This window comes from Hypanus sabinus, unplaced genomic scaffold (assembly GCF_030144855.1).
Source record: "Hypanus sabinus isolate sHypSab1 unplaced genomic scaffold, sHypSab1.hap1 scaffold_902, whole genome shotgun sequence".
Classification (NCBI taxonomy): domain Eukaryota; kingdom Metazoa; phylum Chordata; class Chondrichthyes; order Myliobatiformes; family Dasyatidae; genus Hypanus; species Hypanus sabinus.
In genome coordinates, this window is record NW_026781755.1 from 36567 (window position 1) to 61563 (window position 24997).

At 44.5% G+C, this 24997-nt stretch overlaps 1 protein-coding gene across 1 annotated transcript in view; it reads left to right on the forward strand.

Annotated features, from left to right (window-relative positions):
• Positions 1-7535: 7535 nt before the first annotated feature.
• Positions 7536-24997, forward strand: part of LOC132390452 (zinc finger protein 271-like) — a gene marked incomplete at its 5' end in the record, with an annotated part of 135808 nt that continues 118346 nt past the window's right edge. Inside the window, 2 exons of the mRNA XM_059963068.1 lie at positions 7536-8117; positions 8372-8668. Of these exons, the coding sequence (XP_059819051.1) occupies positions 7536-8117; positions 8372-8668 (879 nt within the window). The remainder of the gene's footprint in view (positions 8118-8371; positions 8669-24997) is intronic.

Consider the following 24997-nt stretch of genomic DNA (forward strand, 5'->3'; position numbering starts at 1 on the left):
CCCATAATCCTCCATTCCTTTCCTGTCCATATACCTATACAATTTTTTTTTTAATGAAAAAATTGAACCTGCCTCTACCACTTCCACTGGAGGCTCGTTCCACACAGTTACCACTCTCTGAGTAAAGAAGTTACCCCTCATGTTACCCCTAACCTTTTGCCCCTTAACTCTCAACTCATGTCCTCTTGTTTGAATCTCTCCTACACTCAATGGAAAAAGCCTATCCACATCAACTCTATCAATCCCCGCATAATTTTAAATACTTCTATCAAGTCCCCCCTCAACCTTCTACGCTCCAAAGAATAAAGACCTAACTTGTTCAACCTTTCTCTGTAACTTAGGTGCTGAAACCCAGGTAACATTCTAGTAAATCTCTGTTCTCTGTTGACATCTTACGTATAATTTGGTGACCAGAACTGTATATAATGCTCCAAATCTGGCCTCACCAATGCCTTGTACAATTTTAACATTACATCCTAATGCTCAATGCTCAATGCTCAAAGGTCAGCATACCAAAAGCTTTCTTCATCACCACATGAGCTTTCTCCTTCAGGGAAATATGCACCATTATTCCTAGATTCCCTCACACTGTCTACAAGCTTTCTCTATTTGTGAACTAACCTCTTCTCTCCTAGTCTCTTCAATCTGATTCCCACCCCCCCAACCATTCTAGTTTAAAGTCTCCCCAGTAGCCTCCACAGATCTCCCCGCCAGGATATTGGTCCCCCTAGCTTTCAAGTGCAACCCGTTCTTTTTGTACAGGTCACACCTGTCCCAAAAGAGGTCCCAATGATCCAAAAACTTGAATCCCTGCCCCCTGCTTCAATCCCTCAGCCACACATTTATCCTCCACCTCATTCCATTACTACTGTCACTGCCGTGTGGCACAGGCAGTAATCCCGAGATTACTACCTTTGCAGACCTTCTTCTCAAATCCCTTCCCAACTCCCTATATTCTCCTTTCAGGACCTCTTCCCTTTTCCTACCTATGTCATTGGTACTTATATCTACCACGACCTCTGGCTCCTCACCCTCCCACTTCAGGATATCTTGGACGCGATCAGAAGTATCCCAGACCCGGCACCAGGGAGGCAAACTACCATCCAGATCTCCTGACTGCGTCCACGGAATCGCTTGTCTGACTCCCTAACTATTGAGTCCCCTATTGCTACTGCCTTCTCTTTCTCTACCCTTCTGAATTACAGGGCCGGACTCTGTGCCAGAGGCACGGCCGCTGTTGCTTCCCCCAGATAGGCTGACCCCCCCCCAACAGTACTCAAACAGGAGTACTTATTGTCAAGGGGTACAGCCACTGGGGTACTCTCTAGTACCTGACTCTTCCCCTTCCCCCTCCTAACGGTGACCCACTTGTCTACCTCCCATGGCCCCGGTGTGACCACCTGCCTGTAACTCCTCTCTATCAACTCCTCGCTCTCCCTGACCAGACGAAGGTCATCGAGCTGCAGCTCCAGTTCCCTGGCACAGTCCCTTAGGAACTGCAGCTCGACACACCAGGCGCAAATGTGAACGTCCGGGAGGCTGGGAGACTCCAGGACCTCCCACATCCGACACCGAGAACAGCAAGCTGCCCTCACACTCATAATTCCCAGCATGGAACCGTAATCGCATGGTGGATTTGTTCGGTGACTTGTGAACATACGTGATTAATGACCCTGCAACTGGGTACTGGATAAATAGTTAATCTAACAATTCAGATCATACACACCAATCTCCTTGCCTTTCTCCCTCACCCCGAGCTACTTACCCCATTTCCCTCACCACATCCTCCTCACAGTCCGTCTTCCTCATAGGGCCCTCTACTCCAGCCCTCCCTTCCTGCTCCCTCTCTCCCTCACTCTCAACTCTCCCTCACCCCTTCCTTATCATCACCCCTCTCAATCATCCGTGCTTCCTCACCGCCTCTCTCCCTCCCGCTTCTCTCTTCCCTATCCCTCTCAGTTACACTGCTACTTGACCAGCCTCCCACTCTCTTTCACCCCTTTCCTTGCGCTCTCCTTTTTTGCCACTCTCTCTACCCCTCTAGTAATAAATTGTACTCCTCTCTCTTGTTTCTCTTCATCTCCTCACTCTGTCATGCCTCTTTTCATTTCTCTCTCACTCTCCCCTTCTATCCATCTCTCCATCTGTTTCTCTTCCATTCTGTCTCCCATTCCACAATCCCTGTCCCTACCCCTATCACCCGCCATCCCACTCTCAATATCAGTCGCCCTCTGTCTTCCCCTCTCCTTCTCCTCCTCTCTCACGCACCTCAATCAAACTTGTCTCTCACTCACTCACCTCCGCCACTCTGTAACCACCTCCATTTCCAGCTCTCAACCTCTCTCTCTCTCTCCCTACATCCCACCCTCCCACCTCTCTCAAACACTCTCCCCGCTGCCTCCCGTATCCCACACTGTCTTCCCCTCTTTCTCACCCTCTAAATCTACCACTCACCCCACGCGTTCTCCCTCTTCGCTCCCTGTCAGTCCCACTCCTCCTCCTCCTCTCTCCCGTCACACCCCGCGCTTTCCACCCCATCCCATACAGTGGTATGCAAACGGCTGGGCACCACTGGTCAAACTTCCTGTTACTGTGAATAGTTCAGTGAGTAGAAGGTGAACTGGTCTCCAAAAGTCTCAAAATTAAAGACAAAATATTCAACATTTTAAGCAAGATTAGTGTATTATTAAAAACACAAAATGCTGGCAGAACTCAGCTGGCCAGAGAGCATCTATGGGAGGAGGTAGTAACGAAGTTTCAGGCCGAAACCCTTCATCAGGAGTTTAGTGTATTATTTCTGTTTTGTACAATTTTAGAGTGGGAGAAAAAAGGGAAAGGAGCACCAAGGAAAAGTTCGGGCACCCCAAGAGATTTGAACTCTCAGTTAAATTTTACCAAGGTCTCAGACCTGAATTAGCTTGTTAGGGCTATGGCTTGTTTGCAATCATCATTAGGACAGGCCAGGCTGTACAAATTGCAAAGCTTTATAAATATCCTGACTCCTCCAACCTTGTCCCAACAATCAGCAGCCATGGGCTCCTCTAAGCAGCCGCTGAGCACTCTGAAAGTTAAAATAAATGATGCCCACAAAGCAGGAGTAGGCTATAAGAAGATAGCAAAGCATTTTCAGGTAGCTGTTTCCTCAGTACATAATGTAATTAAGAACTGGCAGTTAACAGGAACGGTGGACATCAAGTTGATGTCTGGAAGACCAAGAAAACTTTCCGAAAGAGCTACTCGTAGGATTGCTGGAAAGGCAAATCAAAACCCCCGTTTGACTGTAAAAAACATTCAGGAAGATTTAGCAGACTCTGGAGTGGTGGTGCACTGTTCTACTGTGCAGTGACACCTGCACAAACATGACCTTCATGGAAGAGTCATCAGAAGAAAACCTTTCCTGCATCCTCACCACAAAATTCAGCGTCAGAGGTTTTTCTGACTGAGGGAGAGGTTGTTTTCTTGACACCAGACAGCTGTTGTTCAGAGCTCAGACAGAGTCAGCATCAAATGCTTGAGCCTGGTGCGATGGATGTGTTGAGCTGTGGAAATCACGATGCAAGAAGCATTGTAGGAAAGCCAGAAGAGCCCAGGGCATGGAATTGTGATATCGTAGGCATTACTGGGAATTGGTTGCACCCAACAGTCTGAGGAATCTGGAGGAACAAATTTGTAGAGAGTTCACAGACTATACCAAGAAAAAAAAAGTTGATATAGTAAGTGATTTTAACTTTCCATATATTGACTGGGACTCCCATACTGTAAAAGGACTAGCTGGGGTAGAGCTTGTCAAATGCTCCTTAATCAGTACGTAAAACATCCGGCGTAGAATTGTGCAATAAGCTGTTGGGAAACGATCCAGGGCTGGTGACAAAAATTAGTGAATGGGAACACTTTGTGTCTAGTGATCATAATGCCATGAGATTCCAAGTAAGTATTGAAAAACAGAGGTCTGGACCTCTCTTGAGATTCTAGATTGGAGAAAGATCAATGTTTATGGTATTTGCAAGGATTTGACAAGTGTGGACTGGGACAGGCTGTTTTCTGCAAAGGAGTACTTGGTAAGTGGGGGTTCTTCAGAAGTGAAATTTTGAGGGTGCAGAGTTTGTATGCACCTACCAAAATAAATGTTGAAAGGTAACTGGTGCAGGGAACCTTTGTTTTCAACTGATATCGAGGCCCCGGATATTTTGTTCCTCTAAATTCCTCAGGCTGTTGGGTGCTACCAAGACACATTAATGACTACAATATCATACTCCCACACCCTGAGCTCATCTGACTTTCTTTAGTTGACTTCTGTTGGTTTCTATAAGCTTCCCAATGTTCTTTGCTCTATTATTTGCCCTCTCTTTGGCTTTTATGTTGGCTTAGGCTTCTCATTTCAGCCACAGTTGTGTCCTCCTGCCTTTCCAATGTTTCCACTTCTTTGGGATGTGTCTATCACTCACCTCCCGAGTTGCTCCCAGAAACTCCAGCCATTGCTGCTCCATCGTCATTCCTACCAGATTCCCCTTCCAATCAGGTTTGGCCAGCTTCTCTGTCACAGAAACATGGAGAAGGTCAGAACAGAAACATGCCCACTCTGGACGATCAGAATGGTAATCTGTACGGGAGACAAAATAGATGGGGGTGGTTTTAAATAGTAGTTTTGCATCCGTATTTATTCAGGAGATGGACACAGAGTCGATAGAGGTGAGGCAAGGCAGCATCAAATTCAGAGACCCTGGACAGATTACAGAGGTGGAGGTGTTTGCTGGCTTAAGGCAAATTAGCATGTATAAATCCCCAGAGCCTGACTAGTTGTTCCCTCGGACCCTGCGGAAGACAAGTGCAGAAATTGTCGGGGTCCAAGCAGAGATATTGAAATAATCCGTAGTGCCAGGTGAGGCACTGGAGGATTGGAGGACAGACAATGTTGTTCCACTGTTCGAGAGGGGCTGTAAGGAGAAACGAGAAAATGTTACGTTATTGAGCGTGACATCAGTAGTGGGAAAGTTATTAGAACATATGTGCAGGAACCGGATATATAAGTATTTGGGTCGATGTGGACTGATTAAGGATAGACAGCATGGTTTTGTGCATGGTGGGTCATGTCTAAACAGTCTTACAGAGTCTCTTGAGGAAGTTATCAGGGAAGTGGATGAAGGCAAGGCAGTGGATGTTGTCTACATGGACTTTAGCAAGGCACTTGACAAAGTCTCATATGGGAGGTTGGTCAATTAGGTTCAGTCATTCAGCATTCAAGATGAGACAGTAAATTGGATGAGACACTGTCTGTGGGAGAAGCCAGTATGGTAGCAGATGGTTGCCTCTCTGACTGGAACCTGTGACTATTGGTGAGCCACAGGGATCAGTGCTGGATCTGTTATTGTTTGTCATCTATATCAGTAATCTGGATGATAAGATGGTTAGGGATCAGCAAATTGGAGGATGAAACCGAGACTGGGGATTCAGCGGACTGTGATAAGACTATCATGGCTTGCAGTGCGAACTGGACCAGGTGGAAATATGGCTTGCGAAATGGAAAATGGAATTCAATGCAGAGAAGTGCGAGATGTTGCATGTTGGTAGGACCTACCAGGGTGGGTCTTACACAGTGACTGGTCGGACATGTAGGAGTGTTGTTGATGAAAGGGATCTGGGAATACAGGCCTATGTTTCACTAAAAGTGGTGTCACAGTTCGATAGGGACGGAAAGAAAGATTTTGGCACATAGTCCTTCATAAACCAAAGTACTGGATGGTATGTTATGTTGACTTTGTACAAGACATTGGTGATGCCTAATCTGGAGTATTGAGTGCAGTTTTGGTCATCAACCTACAGGAAAGATGTAAAAGGGGTTCAGAGATTTCAGAGAAATGCCAGGTCTGGAGGACTTGGGTTATAAGGAGAGACTGAAACAGGTCAGGACTTTATTCCTTGGAAGGTAGAAGATTGAGGGGAGATTTGATGGAGGTATACCACAATTATGAGGGTTATAGATGGGGTAAATGCAAGCTGGCTTTCTCCACTGAGATGGGGTGGGACTACAACCAGAAGCCATGGGTTAAGGGTGAAAGGTGAAAGGTTAATTGGAACATGAGGGGAAAATTCTTCACACAGATCCGGGTGTGGGATGAGCAGCCAGCAGAAGTGGTGCATGCGAGCTCAATTTCAAAATTTAAGAGGTTTGCATAGGTACTTGGATGAAAGGGGTATGGGAGTAGAAAGTTTAAATAGTTCAACACAAACTGGAAGGGCCTGTTTCTGTGTTGTACTTTTCCATGACAAGAACCTTAAATAATACTATCATTCACTCGAATTCCTTTAAGAGCTGTGCAGACCAACCATATATCTGAGTAGGAGAAATCCTCAATTCCAGAGTTTCTCCATGTCTCTCTAACGTTGAGGCAAGTTACTGCAGTGGTTTGCCATTACCTTCTGCTGGGTGAGGGGCCAAAGAGATCACCAGCTCATAACCCAGCACGGATGGAATGCGTGCAGGGGAGCCGGCCGGATTCGAACTCAGGACCTTTCATCTCAAAGTCTGGCGCTGATGCGCCATGAGAGGGTTTCTGTTACTGTGGGGCCTGATACCCTTTCAGCTCAGTGGGAACAGGGAATAATACCATTGAAGAGAGTCAAACTGAGCCGTCACATATTGGAGATGGCAGAAATACCCCACTCTTATAGAGCATCAGAGAGTTTGTGGGTTTTTCCAGATACCAGCACTGTGCCCGGTTCGAAGATGATTTCGCTCTCCAACTTGTGTTGAGCTTCACTGTAACAGTGTGATACCAAATCAAACCTTGGCAACTCAAGTGATCTCATATCAAATGTTGTCCTTCACCCACTGATGGATTTTAAATTTTTTTACAGGTTAAAAACGACAAGGAATTTGTCTATGGGAATTCAAACACAACACACCAGTTGTGCTGTCTCTGTTTAGATATTTAAGGAACAAGAGATTCAATCAACCATCCTTCCTGCTCAGACTGTGGGGAGAGATTCACTCGATCATCTGACCAACTGACACGTCCGTCATTTTACACAGGGAAGAGACCGTTCACCTGCTCAGACACTGGGAATGGACTCACTCAGTAATCTCAACTGAAGCTACATACTGGGCAAGGCCATTCAACTATTCTGTGTGTGGGAAGGGGTTCAGTCGGTCTTCCCACCTGTGGACACACCAGTCAGTTCACACTGGGCAGAGGCTGGTCAACTGCTGAATTTGTGGGGAAGGATTCACTCTGTCATCTGACCTAATGGCTCACCAGCGAGTTCACACCGGGGAGCGGCCGTTCACCTGCTCAGTCTGTGGGAAGAGATTCACTCAGTTATCCAGCCTACAGAGACATCAGCGAGTTCACACTGGAGAGAAGCCGTTCACCTGCTCAGAATGTGGGAAGAGATTTACTCGGTCATCCCACCTACTTGAACACCTGCGAGTTCACACTGGGGAGAAGCCATTCTCCTGCTCTGAATGTGGGAAGGGATTCACTCAGTCATCCAACCTACAGAGACATCAGCGAGTTCACACTGGGGAGACGCCGTTCACCTGCTCAGAATGTGGGGAAGGATTCACTGATTCATCCAGCAGACAGAAACATCAGCGAGTTCATACCAGGCAGCGGCTGTTCACCTGCTCAGACTGTGGGAAGGGATTCACTTACTCATCTAATCTGAAGATACATCAGCGCGTTCACACTGGTGAGAGGCTGTTCACCTGCTCAGTCTGTGGGAAGGGATTCATTCAGTCATCCAAACTACTGAGTCATCAGCGAGTTCACACTGGGGAGAAGCCGTTCACCTGCTCAGACTGTGGGAAGGGATTCATTCAGTCATCCAAACTACTGAGTCATCAGCGAGTTCACACTGGGGAGAAGCCGTTCACCTGCTCAGTCTGTGGGAAGGGATTCACTCAGTCATCTACCCTACTGGTACATCAGCGAGTTCACACTGGGGAGAAGCCGTTCACCTGCTCAGAATGTGGGAAGAGATTCACTCGGTCATCCCACCTACTTGAACACCTGCGAGTTCACACTGGGGAGAAGCCATTCTCCTGCTCAGAATGTGGGAAGGGATTCACTCAGTCATCTACCCTACTGGTACATCATCGAGTTCACACTGGGGAGAAGCCATTCACCTGCTCAGTCTGTCGGAAGGGATTCACTCGGTCATCTGGTCTCGAAATACACCAGCGGGTTCACACTGGGTAGAGGCTGTTCACCTGCTCAGACTTGACAAAACTGTTTGACCAGGAAACAGAAATCTGGGAGCTTTGAGCTGGAACAGCAAGAGCAATAACCTGGAGTCCTGGAAAAGGAAGGAAATCAAGTTGAGATAAAAAAAACATCAAAGCATCACTAAAAAGTTGTGCTTTCACCTGCAGAGGGAATCAAACATGGCTGACCAAGCTATTGGGAAATCAGTTGAGCAACTCAAGCAAGAGAGAATGACAGCAAAAAGATTGTTTTCTCGTCTGGCCGACAGCATTACCAGGACCTATGAAGACATGTCTGAAGAGGAGCTCAGAGTGAGTTTCAATAAGCTCACAATAGAAGCCGAGAAACTCATGGAAGCCAATGACGATGCGGAGGCCGGACTCACCGCAGAACGGGAGGTGGAGCTGAACATAGAGAAAGTAGCTGTGTTAACTGAACAGCAAAAAGCCGAGCTGGCAAAGACGGCAAATGTGATAAAATAGTGATAAGGGAGAAAGAAAGGCATGAGCATTGACTTCTCTAACTTCTGTTAATGCCCCTCCTCCCCTTAGCCCATCCCTGCCCATCACTCTGCTTGTTCTTCATCTCCCTCTGGTGCTCCCCTCCCCTTTTCTTCCTCCCTAGGCCTCCTGTCCCATGATCCTTTCCCTTCTCCAGCTCTGAATCACTTTTGCCAATCACCTTTCCAGCTTTCCGCTTCACTCCACCCACTCCGATCCTCTCCTATCATTTCGCAATTCCCCCTCCCCCTCCTACTTTCAAATCTCTTAGTATCTTTCCTTTCAGTTAGTCCTGACGAAGGGTCTCGGCCTGAGACATCGACAGTGCTTCTTCCTATAGATGCTGCCTGGCCTGCTGTGTTCCATCAGGATTGTGTGTGTGTTGTTTGAATTTCCAGCATCTGCAGATTTCCTCGTGTTTGCACAATATACAAAGGATACTTCACATTATGGATCATATATACAAAAAAATCAAAGCAATAGTGATAAGCGTGGACGCTGAAAAGGCATTTGATTTGGTTAATTGGAATTTTCTTTACACATTTTCACATAGATTTGTTTTCCATAACAATTATTAAAACTACAGGCACTATATGACAACCCTACCCCTGGGATTAAAATCAATGGATATTTATCAAATAGTCTTACCCTGGAAAGGGGCACAAGACAGGGTTGTGCATGGTCAGCACTACTCTTCGCATTATATCTGGAACCATTAGCTCAATACATCAGACAAAATGGGGAATTACTAGTAAAGGGACAGAGCATAAATTGGCTTGTTACGTGGATGACGTTTTGATTTATCTAGGGCAAACAACATACTCTTTACCTAAATTGATGCAATCCTTTGAACAATATGGTCAATTATCAGGATACAAGATCAACATAGATAAAAACCAATTACTTTCTTATTACTATAGCCCACAAAGAGAAATTGAAAGTAGGTATCCCTGGGCATGGCAAACAGAGTCTTTCAGATATTTGGGCATCATTATGCCAAAAGATTAGGCAACATTATCAGAATGTAATTATCAGCCTTTATATAAAAAGAACATTAAGGAATATATAGCAAGATGGAACCTGATTCCTTTCTTTTAGTTTCAGTTCAAGGATTGAGTCTATTATAATGAATACACTGCCCAGACTGTTATAGCTCTTTCAGACCCTACCAATAGAGATTAATCAAAATCAATTCAATGAATGGAACAAGATGTTATCAAGGTATATTTGGCAAGGTAAAAGGCCTAGAGTTCATCTCAAAACTTAGCAATTAGCAAAGGAAAAAGGTGGATGTGGCCTAACTTCTCTTAGAGGTTATTATTTTGCAGCACAGTTGAGAGCTGTGATATGCTGGAGCGACCCATCGTATGACGCTCAATGGAAAAACATTGAGGAGCCTTCCCCATACAAGCAATTTTGGCTGATAATAACTTGCAAAGGTACATAAATACTATTGATAATCCATGGGTGAAATTGACTCTTAAAATATGGAAAACTACTATAAAAGAATATATTCTCCAGGGAGATACTGCAATTCTTAAATGGTGTGCATATGACTCGGATTTTACACCAAATAAATTGGATGCTAGATTTAAGGACTGGGCAGCTAAAGGAATAACAGTTCTTTGCAACATGATGAAAGAAGGAACACTGTTCAGCTTTGAAATGCTGAAAGAGAAACATTTAGAAAAACAAGATTTTTATCAGTATTTATAGATGCGACACTATGTCAATAGGATGCTTAAAATTGTAACCAAGGCAAGTACGTGCATGTTAGAGCTGTTTAGAAAAGCATATAATTCAGATAACGGTAGTAAAATTATTTCAAGCATGAATAAGGGTTTAATAAGGAATAAGTGTTTGTCAAATCTTAAAATACTTCATACTTTAAAACAAAATGGGAGAAGGAAGGAGGGATAATTATATCTGAGGAAGAATGGACAACAATATGGAGGTATCAATGGAAGTGTACCAGTTCACAGAAATGGAGGGAGTTCGGACAGAAAAACTTGATAAGATATTTTATTACACCCTCTTAGAAATCCCATTATGATAGTAACCTCGCTGTTTGCTGGAGAAACTGTGGAAATTGAAATGCAAATCATTATTATATTTTTTTGTGACTGCCCTGCTATCAAAGACTATTGTAGGGGGATACACAATGCCCGACATGGCATATTTAAATGTGAAATACCCTTGGGGAGCAAGACCATATATTTTGTATATAAACCTCAAGAATGGTTGAAAAAAGATAAATATTTAATGAATATGTGGTTGGCGGCTGGTAAAAAGACTGTTACTAGGGAATGGTTATCACAGGAGAGCCCAAGGTTAAATGCATGGATGGAAATTACAATGGACATTTACAAAATGGAGAAGATAATCATAATCTGGAACAATTTGATTCATACTGGGAAAAATGGTTTAACTACATAATGCCTCATAGGCCTGATTTTATTCTCACAAATCATTTAATATGTTGTTAAAAAAAAGATCACTCCCTACTTGTACATAGTTTTTTTTTCCTTTTGCTTGTTTTTTCTTTCACCCTTTTCTATAAGTGTATACCTCAGATAAATTCAATGCTGAGATTTGTGACATATATGATTATATGATATATATCTACAATGTCTGAAATACACCTTCTGGAAATGTTTGTTTGACGATGAACTTCAATAAAAAAAAACAAGAAAAACAGATAAAACTTTTAAGTATATATTTTCATCAAAAATGAACAGGATTCAGCTCTCCATGTGTGTATTTGCAATCGTGATAAGAAATACAGACCAGAACACGTACATGTGAGGCCAACTCAGAACAATAAATCATCACTCTGGAAGAAAACATTAACCAGTGGAATGAGTATGACCCTCCATGGGAGACATCCCAACGATCTGAGTAGACTAGATGGTGACAAGGAAGCCTTGAGCACCTGAGTGGGAGTTGGTGACCTCTCCCCAAAAAACAAAGGGGTTCCTTGCAGAAATAAAGGACGTTTGACAAAAGGGGAAAAACATCAAAAATACATGAAATATTAACAAACGAGGCAGTTAGTGCAGAAAATGCCAGAGAAACCAGACACAATCCAACACACTCCAGGATCCTGCAGCAGTTTAACTCAATCTGATTACTTACAAAGGTACAAACAAATGGCAAATATCATTCACCAAAATCTTGCTTTAAAATACAAACTCATGAATGCCCATCACTTCACAAAGGTACCATAAATTCAAGCCCGATACAGTTTTAGTGTCAAAATCTTACATATTATATGATAATCAATACATTATTTCAGATAGGACAATCCATAATAACCATCCGGTTATAATATTACGGGATAACCAAACACGATCAACTCCCCCAGCAGATTAAACCATTCCCAACACATGTTCCTCAACCAGTGGAGCACCTCACCACAGTCATTGTTTGTGCCATCAGTCAGACAACCAAATTACATTCTCTGTCAATCAGCTTCCAAATGTTGCTACTCTGTCATTCGTTGCCACGCCCCGTTGCTGCTTCCCTTCTCATCATACGTTCAGAATCCAAAGCCCCACTCTCTGCCCTGTGTAGACTTCCCTCGGGTTTCTGACCCTGCTTCGTTGAACATCCGACAGGTGGTTCCCCATTCTGCTTTCAGTCTTTAAAGGACAGGGGTGTTTTCAACAAATTTTAGAAGCAGGGAAAATGACCCATAATATGGAAATGAGTCGTGAATAAGGAGGTTAACTAGCAAAGTCATTCTTCATCAGTCCAGAGATGAGAGGGGCGAAGAACATGTTGGAGAGAACTGCAGTCTTGAACTGCACCATCTTGACTGGAAGTTATGGTCTTGGGAATGTGGGTGGAAACCGGAACACCCATTCACGGGGAGAACATACAGACTACTTACAGACAGTGGCAGCAGTTAAACCCTGTTGTTACTGCGGGTGCTGCAGTCTGCAGATAACTCAAGGGGAACCTCTTCCCCCAGAAAGTGGTGACTGCAACCCATTCTGCAGGGAGAACGAGAGGGGAACAACAGGGGAGGATTTAAAAGGAGAGTCGTGGAACAGAATCAGTGGTAGGGTTTAGCAGGCCTGAGTTGACTCTCTACTGTACACTAGCACTGTTATAAATTCAACAGATTCCGAAGACTTACTAATGAGGCCGACATTATGCAGGTGTTCCAAACTATAAGTGTACAGAAACGGAGAAAGTGCGCAGTTGAGAGAATTCGGCCTTTTCTCCTTGGAGCGACTGAGGATAAGAGGTGACCTGATAGAGGTGTACAAGATGATGAGAGGCATTGATCTTGTAGATAGTCAGCGGCTTTTCCTCAGGGCTACAATGGCTGCCACGGGTTTAATGTGCTTGGGAGCAGGTACAGAGGAGATGTCAGGGGTAAGTTTTATACTCAGAGTGGTGGGTGTGTGGAATGGGCTGCCGGCAATGGTGGTGGAGGCGGCTACGATAGGGTCTTTTAAGAGACTACTGGATAGGTACATGGAGCTCAGAAAAATAGAGGGCTATAGGTAACCCTCGTAAATTCTAATGTCGGGACATGCTCAGCACAACTTTGTGGGCCGAAGGGCCTTTATAATGCTGTAGGTTTTCTATGTTTATTTTTTCCTTTACTCCACTTTTGTGGAATCAACAAACAGAGAGGACTGGTTTAAGGTGAGAGAGGATTGATTTAATAGGGATCCCAGGGGAAAATCATTAATCCACTCTCCCTTCCGTTTCATTGTTTAACTAACACGATGAGTGCACTCTCAGGTTGGAGGAGCAACACCTCATATTACTTCCGGGTAGCATGAGCATCGATATCTTTAACTTCTATCTCCATGTTTTCATTTCATCAACCCACACGCCAGTCTCCTCCATTATGTCTCCTCACTTCTCTCTTCTCCACGGCGGATCGTCTCCCTCTGGTTCCCCTTTACTTTCTTCCCCATTGTCCGCTCTCCTCTCCTATCAGATTCCTCCTTTTCAGCCCTTTGCATTTTCCACCAACCACCTCACAGCGTCTCACTTCATCTCCCACCTCCCCCACCCACTCACCTTCACTCTTATCAGGCTTCACCTATCACCTACCAGCTTGGACTCTTTCCACTCCCCGCTCCATCTTATTCCGGCTTCTCCGCACTTCCAGTCCTGATGAGGGGTCTCGGCAGGAAATCTCTGTTTTGCTTCATCCCCTCTATAGTAGCTACCAGAACTCCTGACTTCCTCCAACATTTTGTGTCTGTGACTCTGCATCTCCAACATCTGCAGAAACTCAGCGGGACAGAGTGCAGTATGCAGAGACTACATCGGGTCTCACTGATGTCGAGGAGGCCACAACTGGAAAACCGGAAACAGTGGATGACCCCAACAAGCACGATGTTGAAAAGTTGCCTCAAATGGAAGGACTGTTTGGGACCCTGACTAGTGGTGAGGAAAGTGGTCTCGGGCAGGTCTGGCACTTCATCCACTTGCAGTTGGCTTCCAGTCCACTTCACTATCGCTGTAAACCTCTCCCTTTTGTGGACAACACTACCACTTGGTGGTGATTTGCCACAATAACAGGACCCCCGATTTGTGGACTCCATTGTCACCAGGTGGCGCTCTGCCGCAATAACGCTGAGAGACAGAAATGTAACGCTGCAGCCTGCTGAAATATTTACTCAAGATTCAGAGTTGTTTAATTCCATTTCCAGCAGGCACGTGTAAACGAGGTCGAAATAATTATTACTCCGGCTCCAATACAACACAAAAACACAATAGTAACAACATATATCCACGGTTTATATACTGTGCACGGATTGATTGTATGTTCATAAAGTGACGCTCGGCATTGGATGCCTGCATATAAGATGACAGACAGGAAATGATAAAGTAGAGGTGTTTGGTGTTGTGGAAGGGTGGGTTAGAGGGTAGAGATATTTATCAGCCTTACTGGTTGGGAAAAGTATCTGTCCCGGAGGCTGGTTAATCCTGGTAAGGATGCTGAGCATCTCCCCACCAATGAGAGTGAGATGAATCGTCCATCAGTGGGATGGGTGGAGATAGATTATGAAAATTAGGTTGGTGCTTGATCTCAAGAGAGGGAAATTGGAAAATACTAATGAGGTGCTTTTAGAATTGCTTGTAATTGTGCCCTCTTAAAAAATGTTAATTCTGGAATGGGTGTTGTCCAAAGAACCAAATTTGATTAGGGAGCTTATGGTAAAGGAACCACGTGGACATTGTGATCGTAACATGTTGCAATTCACCCTGCACTTTGTGAGAGGAAAGGTACAACAAGATGCATCATTATTAGTAGGGTGAGGGGAACTACGGAGGCACGGGACAAGAGCTTACCAAAGTTGATTGGAAGGGGACACCAGCAGGGATGATGGCAGAATTGCTATGGCTGGAGTTGTTCAACTTGACAGCCTCAGGGTTGAAGAGAAACACATCATATTCCACCTGCAGAGCTCCAACAGGAAGGCATGAATATCGGTTTCTCCTTCCAGTAAAAAAATTACTGCCCATCTTTCCTTCTACATACCCCCGAGTAACATAACTTTACACATTCTGACCACTGACATCTGGGACTTCCATATTCCTGCCAGTGTCTTCTACAGATAAGAGTGATGTACGATACTTATTCAGTTCATCAGCCATCATCTTTCACCCTCACCCCATTAATACCTCTCCAGCATCATTTTCCATTGGTTTGATATTCGCTTCTGTCTCTCTTTTACACTATATATGCCTGAAGAAAAAAATAGTATCCTCTTTAATATTACTGGCTAGTTCACCTAAGTATTCCTTCCTTCTTAATGATTTTAGTTGCATTCTGTTTGCTTTTAAAAGCTTCACAATCCTCCAATTTATAGTAATTTTTGTTCTGTGCCCTCTCTTTGTTTTATATGTTGTCTTCGGTTTCTCTTATCAGCCACGGTTTTGTCACCTTACCTTTAGAATACCACTTCCACTCTGTGACTTCTGAATTGCTTCTAGAAATTCCAGCCATTGCTGCTCTGTTTTCATGTTCTTTTTAAACCAATTTTGACAATTTTTCTCTCATGCCTCTCTAATTCTCTTTATTCCACATCGACTTTAGTTTCTCCTTCTCTAATATCGGGGTGAATTTGATCAGATCAAGAACACTTGCCCCTGAGGGTTCTTTGGACTCAAGTGACCTAATTAATTCCGGTTCATTACTACACCCAACCCAGAATAGCTGATCCCCAAGTGGGCTCAATCACGAGCTGCTCTAAAAAGCATCTTGTCGGCATTCTAGGAATTCCTCCTCTTGAGACCAACACCATCCTGATTTTCCTAATCACCTGCATGACAATCCCCATGACTATTGTAACATTGCCCGTTTGGCACTCATTTTCCATCTCTCATTGTAATTTGTGGACCACATATTTACTACTGTTTTGGGGTCACTATAAAATTCCCATCAGGGATTTTTTGTACATTTGCTGTTCCTTAATACGACCCACAGATTCTACACTGCCCAACGCTATGCCACCTCTTATCTAATGATTTTATTTAATATTTCACCAACAGAGTCACACAACCCCACGACCAGCTTGTTATTTCACTAAACATATAAATATCTGGGAAACAAGAGGACTTGCAGGTGCAAGAAATCGAGAGAAATTCACACAAAGTGCTGGAGAAGCTCAGCAGGTCAGGCAGCATCTGTGGATGGGAATCAACATTTCAGGCCAATACCCTTCTTTGGGACTCTTGATAACCACGTATCTGGGAAATCAACAAGCAAAGACAACAGAAAGTAGTGCAATATTGAGAAAACCTGTGACAAAATTTATTTCAAGGCTTTAAAAACTGCGGAACAGAGCTCAAAAATCAACAAGTACAACAAAGGCAATAAACACTTCCATCAATACCGAGATTGACTTTTTTTAAATGAAAATATCTTAGTCCCATTACGATCATAAAATTTACAAAGATAAGTAAGAACAGAAATGACAAGTTTAGAAAAGTCTATTTACACTCAAACCCACTGAGATTAACACTACCTTGGACAGAAGGAGGAAGAAGAATAACGCACATGAGAAAAAAAATCACATATGACCACAAGACACAGGAGCAGAATCGGCCATTTGGCCCTTCGAGTCTGCTCCACCATTTCATCATGAGCTGATCCAATCTGCCCTTTAGTCCCATTCCCCCACCTTCTCACCATAACCTTTGATGTCCTGACTACTCAGATACCTATCAATCTCTGCCTTAAACACACCCAATGACCCGGCCTCCACTGCTGCCCGTGGCAAAAAAATGCCACAGATTCACCACCCTCTGACTAAAAAAAATTCTCCACATCTCTGTTCTGCATGGGCGCCCTGCAAACCTTGAGTCATGCCCTTTTGTACTAGGCTCCCCCAGTCACTCTTGAAATTGCATTCAGCAATGGGGATGGACTAATATCCAGCCTGCAGCTTATTGGAACTTTCTCCCCAATGTGAACCCAGTCGTGTGTTACAAGGTTAGATTATTGAGTGAATCCCTTCCCATATTCACAGCAGGTGAACGGCCTCTCCCCAGTGGAACACAATGATGCAGCATTCGTGAAGACGGTTGAGAGAATCTCTTCGCAAAGTCTGAGTAGACGATCATCATCTAACCGGTGTGAACTTGCTGGTGTTTTAATAGTCGAGATAATCGTGTGAATGCCTTCCCACATTCAGAGGTCGACGGCCTCTCCCCAGTGGAAGTCACTGGTGTCCCAGCAGATCAGATAACTGAGTGAATCCCTTCTCACAATCTGAGCGGGTGAAATCCCTCTCTGCTGTGTGAACTGACTGATGAGTCACGAGGTGAGATGATGTGGTGAATCCCTTCCCACAGTCTGAACAGGTGAACGGCCGGTCCCCAGTGTGAACTAACTGGTGTACTTGTAGGCTACCTAACTGTGTGAATCCCTTTCCACAGTCTGAGTAGGTGAACAGCCTCTCCCCACTGTGAACTCACTGGTGTCCCTATAAGTTGAATGATCGAGTGAATCCATCCCCACAGTCTGAGCAGGTGAACAGCTTCTCCCCAGTGTGAACTTGCTGGTGTCTCTGTAGGTTAGATGACTGAGCAAATCCCTTCCCACAGACACAGCAGGTGAAATCCCTCTCTGCAGTGTGAACTGACTGGTGAGTCACTAGGTGAGATGATGTGGTGAATCTCTTCCCACAGTCTGAGCCACACAACCCCATCAGTTCCATTATCCAAGTCATTGACAAACTATGTGAGAAGTAGCGGTCCGAATACTGACCCCTGAAGACCACAAGTCACTGCTGGCCAACCAGAAAAGGCCCCTTTTATTCCCACTCGCTGCCTCTTGGCTGTCAGCCATTCCTCTATCCATGCCAGTATTACTTCTGACATTTATCCTGTTAAGCAGTTTCATGTGTGACACCTTATCGGAAGCTTTCTGAAAATCCAAGTAAATGAAATCCACTGTCTCTCGTTTGTCCATCCTGCTTATGACTTCCTCGAAGATCTGTAACAGACTTGTCAGGCAAGATTTCCCTGTACAGAACCTATGCTGGCTTTGACATTATATCATTCGTCTCCTGGTACCCCAGAACCTCTTCTGTTATCATGACTCCACACTTTCCCAGCCACTGAGGTTAGGCTAACTGGACTATAATTTGCTTTACTTTGCCTTCCTCCCTTCTCAAACACTGGATTGGCATTTGCAATCTTCCTGTCCTCCGGGACCATGCCAGAATCAAGTGATCCTTGACGTGTCATGACCAATGCATCTGTTATCTCTCCAGCAACCTCTCTCAGGACTTTGGGATGTAGTCCAACTGGTCCAGGTGACTTATCCACTTTAAGAACCTGAGTTTGCCTAGCAAGTTTTCCTTTGTAATAGCAATGGTACTCACTCCTGTTCGCTGACACTCACGGATCTCTGGCACACTGGTGGTGTCTTCCACAGACAAGACGGATGCAAAGTACCTATCAAGTTCATCTACCATCTCTTCCCCATTTGTACCCCATGAGCATCATTTTCCAGTGGTCCAATATCAACTCTCGCCTCCCTTTCATATATTTTATAACTGGTTGATATTATTTATAGTTTGCTGTCTTATTTCACCTTTCCCCTTATAGCTTTTATTTTTAATTTGCCTGTTGTTGGATGTTAAAAGCTACCCAATTATGCAACCTACTACTCACTTTTGCTACCTAATATTCTTTTGTACAGTCTTTCACTTCCTTTGTCAGCACTATGTCTGTGGGACATATCTATCCTGTACATTATGAACTATTCCCAGAAACGTCAGCCATTTCTGTTCTGGCGTCATCTCCACCAGAATCCACCTGGGGAATCACCTCTCTCATGCCTCTGAAATTCCCTTTCATTCCATTGTGATACTATGCATCTGACCTGTGCTTCTCCCTCACAAATTGCAGTAGGAATTCAATCATTTTATGATCACTGCCTTCTACTGGTTCCTTTACATTAACCTCCCTAATAAGATCTGGGTTATTACACAACACCCAATCTAAGATCGCAGTTCCCCGAGTAGGCTCAACCATCAGCTGCTCTAAAAAGCCATTTCGTTAGCATTCAATACATCCTCTCTTTTGCGATCTCACGCCAATCTGACTTTCCCAATCCTCCTGCAGAGTGAAGTCACCCACTACAGTTGTGTCATTAAATTTATTACATAAAAGCCAAACATTCAGCAGTACCTGGGGCAGAAGTGAGGATACATGCTTTTACCAAGGAGAGAAGGTGTTGTTGAAGCTGAAAGGCCTGAAGGTAGATAAGACACCGCAGAGTTCAGAAAGAGGTAGCTGAAGAGATTGTGAAGGCATTAGAGTCATAAAATACTACAACACAGGAAAATGCCATTCGGTCAGTCTAGTCCGTGCTAAAGCATTAATCTTCCGAGTTCCAACAACTTCCACCTGGACCATAGCCCTCCATATGCTTATCATCCAGTGACCTAAGCAAACTTCTCTTAAAGATTACAATCGTCCGTGCCACTTGCTCTGCAGCTCGGTGCACACTCTCCCCGCCTCTGAATGAAGAAGTTCCCCCTTAGTTTTCTCTTCAAGTGATGAGTAATCATCGATCACAAATCACTAGATTTTGGAACGATTCTGGTGGACCAGACTTTTGCAAATGCCACTCCAGTCTTTAAGAAGAGAGGGGGCACAAGAAAGAAAATCATTGGACAGTTAGTCTGACCTTAGTTGTCAGGAAGATGTTAGAGTGTACTAAGAGTGTGTTTTTTGGGTACTGTAATTGGTGAAACATGATGAAGTAGGCCAAAGTCAGTCGGATTCTTTCAAGGAAATCTTGACTGACAAATCTCTTTGAATACTTTGCGGAAATAGCAGGCAAGATAGATAAAGCAGAAGCAGTGTATGTTGTTTGCTTGGATTTTCAGATGATCTTCAACAAGGTACCCCATGCAAGGCTTATTGAGAAAGTAAGGAGGCATGGGATCCAAGGGCACATTGCTTTGTGCATCCAGAACTGGCTTGCTCACAGAAGACAAAGAGTGGTTGCAGACTGGTCATATTCCACATGGAGGTCGGTGACCAGTGGTCTGCCTCAGGGATCGGTTCTGGGTCCCCTACCCTTCGTGACTATTATAAATGACCTGGATGAGGAAGTGGAGGTATGGGTTAGTAAATTTGCTGATGACACAAAGGTTGGGTTAGATTGCAGGGGGATATTGATAGTCTGCAAACCTGGGCTGAAGAGTGGCAAATGGAGTACAACCCAAAGAAGTGTGATGTTTGTCATTTGCTTTGGTCAAATATGATAGAATATAGTATAAATGGTAAGCCTCTTGGCAGTGTGGAGGAACAGAGGGATCTTGGGGACGGAGTCCATAGGACACTCAAAGCTGCTATGTAGGTTGACTCTGTGGTTAAGAAGCCATTCTGTGTATTGACCTTAATCATCCGCAGGCTTGAGTTTAAAAGCCGAGATGTAATGTTGCAGCTATATTGGACTTTGGTCAGACCCCACGTGGAGTACTGTGCTCAGTTCTGGTCGCCAAACTACAGGAAGGATTTGGAAGCCATAGAAAGGGTGCTGAGGAGATTTACGAGGGTGTTGTTTGGATAGGGGAGCATGCCTTTTGAGAATAGGTTGAGTGAACTCAGTCTTTTCTCCTTGGAGTGGAGGAGAATGAGAGGTGACCTGATCGAGGTGTTCACGAAAATGAGAGACATTGATCGTGTGGATAGTTGGAGGCTTTTTCCCAGGGCTGAAATTGCTAGCACGAGAGGGCATAGTTTGAAGATGCTTGGATGTAGGTACAGAGGAGATGTCAGGGGTAAGTTTTTTTTACATAGAGAGTGGTGAGTGCTTGGAATGGGCTGCCGGCAATGGTGGTGAAGGCGGACACGATAGGGTCTTTTAAGAGACTCCTGGATAGGTACACAGAGCTTAGAAAAACAGAGAACTGTAGGTAACCCTTGGCATTTCTAGAGCAAGGACATGTTCGGCATCGCTTTGTGAGCCAAAGGGCCTGTAACGTGCCGCAGGTTTTCTATGTTTCTAAGGTGCTGCACGTGAGGCTGCTTAACAGGATCACAGCTCATGGAATTACAGGGAAGAAACTTGTACTGACAAGGGAGAAAGTGTCAGAATAATGTGGGCAATTCTGTTTTGCTGTCGGTAACGAATGCTGTTCTGTAGGGGTCAGTATTGAGACCGCATCGTTTCATGTTAAATCTGAATGTTATGGATGACGGAATTGATACCTTGGTGACGAACATTGCGGTTGATACAAAGATAGGTCTGGGACAGATAGTTTAGAGCAAAGCGGGAGTCTGCAGAAGGACTTCGATAGGTCTGGAGAATGCCAGCAAAGTAGCAGTTGAAATACAGTGTATGCATGTCATGTACATTTGGTAAAAGTAATTGGGCGTAGAAAAAAAATAAATGGGAGAAACTTGAAAAAATTAGATGTGCATAAGTGCTTGTGAGTCCTTGAGCAAGAGGCCCTAAAGGTTTGCTTGCAAATTGAGTTGATTAAGGATGACAACTGCAATGTTAGCAATATAAGAGCAGGGATGCGATACTATAGCTTTATAACGCATTGGGCAGATCACTGTTGGTGGATTATGAGCAGATTCCGACCTGTACTTACGATTTATTATCTGAGCAAAAGATGTGTTCGTATTGGAGTGGGTCTGCAGAAGTTTCAAAGAATGATTCCAGGAAGACCAAGAGTGGATGACCTGGATGAGGAAGTACGTGGGAAGGGATTCACTCAGTCATCCAACCTACAGAAATTTATCAATATCCACTGCTGCTGATTTCTACACACAAATAAATCAAAAGGGATATGCCCAATCAAATAGATGATTAATCGATCAATAGCCCCCAAAACAACACGTCCCAGCCGGACACATAACAGGTGACTTTACATCTCACAACAGTGGATTCAGTAATGAAACCCGTGATTAATGTTGTTGTCCCTCTGAAATCATAAGAAACGCACTAAGGTGCAGTTAAATGAGAGCGCATCCCCACAGGTGATGTCGCACAGACCCCCCTCGAGCCTGACGTCACGCATGGGCTTCCCACACCGGGATCTGCCCTTACGTGCACAGCGTCTTACGTCATCCATGCGCTGGTGTGCTCAGTCTTTATCAGTTTAATAGCTTGGCTAAGAATCACGTGACCAGCCCTCCCCCACCGCTGTCAACAGAGGATTCAGGGGCTGCGCTATTCCCATTGGTGCAAAGCGATGTCAATCCCTTGTTACCACCAGTCGCAGAGGTGGACAAGTCGATGGGGCGTTACCCCCGCTGAGTTCGCCGCCCGCTCCGGCCACATCACAGCGGAGTAAATGTCCGTTTTTTGATTTATTTCCATTTCCCTCCAAGGGAAGTTGGGGCGTTTGTGAAGCGTCTCCTGCGGCCGGAGTCTGATGTGTCGCCGAGAGGTGGAGACCGCTCGGCCCGTCGGTCTGATGCCAGCTCCCTGGGGAGGGAGAGGAGGGATTTTATTGAAAGGAAAAAGATGGTGTGACAGGGAGCGGACAGAATGTTTGTCCCGGTGGATATCTGTGGAAATGTTTGAGCCCACGGTGGTGGTGAGCAGAGGGATTCACATGGGGGGGCGGGGAACACCGACAGACGGTTCACCTGCAAGTGGGGCCAATGACGGGGGTAGGAGGTGAGTGGTTGGGGCAACACGGGGCTGCGGAAGATGGACATTTTTTGCACAGAGGATTAAAAAAGTGATTGGAGAGTATTTGTATTAGAGAGTGCAATGAAGTTTCAACAGACTGATCCCTGAAATGGTTGTGTAATCATATAAAGAAAGATCAAATGTGATAACCCTTTCATTTAGAGAATCGAGGACTGAGAGGTGAACACATTGCAATGCACATCATTACTGGTTGAAACAGGGATCCCAGTCTCTGAACAAGGGGGTGGATGCCTATATTTTATAATAAAACCCCTATTGGTTTACCTTTACCTCCTCTCCTAGTTTTATGCTTGCCCTGGTCCTTCACACCCCCTTACCTGCTTAAGATTCAGCCCATTAGCAACAGTCAGCAATTCATTCTTTTTGGCTTTTCGTAATGCCTCAGGGGTTGGCGCTTCCAGAAATTTATAAATGTCCATTGCTGCTGATTTCCACACACAAATAAATTAAAAGGGATTTCCCCAATCAAATCAATAATTCATCGATCAATAGCCCCCAAATTTGTTACGAACCATAATGCTTTAGAAACAAGCCAGCAGCAATAGACTACACCTGGAGTCTGGTTTTGATGTTAAATCTGTCTTTATTAGAATCTACTTGTAAAATTGCAACTTAAACAAGATAAACAGAAGTTAACAGTGTTAAGTTTATAAATGTGTGTAAATGTAACTCCCAAACTATTGAGCTTGGGGGAAACAAGGCTTACAGTCTTGAGATGATAAAGTATGAAAGTTCAGTTGAACTACAGATTAGGCGATGAGAGAGAGAGAGAGAGAGTTATAATCCAGGGTAAATGGCGAGAGAAGGCAAATATGTAGAATTGCACAGGTTCCACGGTGGTAAAACGAGAGAACAGTCGCTGGAGATTTTATCCGTCATCGTTCGAAATCCACATACAAATTATCATCGAAAGTGACTTGTCACAAGGGGTATCATCTTCAAGTGAACTACCACACCACAGCCAGGCAAGGGTTAACACATAAGTGGTCTCCACAGGATACCCCAAATCCGATCCACTGTTAAGGATCAAACGAGGTGACAACCACACATTCGATGTACGGCGAATCGATAATTAACCCACCCTTGTGGGCATAGGAAGGTTCCAAACAGTGACCCTTGGCCACTAGTTCCCTGGTTTCGATTCTTCCATTTTTCCTCCTTCGTCTCTGTCTGACTCTGAGTGTCTGTGTCCTCGGATAAAACTAAACAAGCTGCGAGCGATGTAAACAAGCTGCAAGTCAGACTGAGTCGGCATCCTAATCTCTGTCTCTCTCTCTTAAAATGACAGTCCACAGCAAACAAAACCCAGGGATTCATAATAACAAGTGTTGTTATGAATTCAACACCACCAGTGTGCCAGAGATCCGTGAGTGTCAGGGAACAGGAGTGAGTGCCATTGCTATTACAAAGGAAAACGTTTGAGGCAAACACAGGTTCTTAAAGTGGATAAGTCATCTGAACCAGGTGGACTACATCCCAGAGTCCTGAGAGAGGTTGCTGGAGAGATAACAGATGCATTGGTCATGACACGTCAAGAATCACTTGATTCTGGCATGGTCCCTGAGGACAGGAAGATTGCAAATGCCAATCCACTCTTTGAGAAGGGAGGAGGGCAAAGTAAAGCAAATTATAGTCCAGTTAGCCTAATCTCAGTGGCTGGGAAAGTGTGGAGTCATGATAACAGTTGAGGTTTTGGTGTACTAGACTAATGATATAATGTCAAAGCCAGCTTGGTTCTATACAGGGAAATCTTGCCTGACAAGTCTGTTACAGATCTTCGGGGAAACCATAAGCAGGATGGACAAACGAGAGGCAGTGGATATCATTTACTTGGATTTTCAGAAAGCTTCCGATAAGGTGTCACACATGAAACTGCTTAACAGGATAAATGTCAGAAGTAATACTGGCATGGATAGAGGAATGGCTGACAGCCAAGAGGCAGCGAGTGGGAATAAAAGGGGCCTTTTCTGGTTGGCCAGCAGTGATTAGTGGTCTTCAGGGGTCAGTATTCGGACCGCTACTTTTCACAGTTTGTCAATGATTTGGATAATGGAACTGATGGCTTTGTGACAAGGTTTGTGGATGATACAAAGGTAGGTGGAGGCGATGGTAGTGCTGACGAA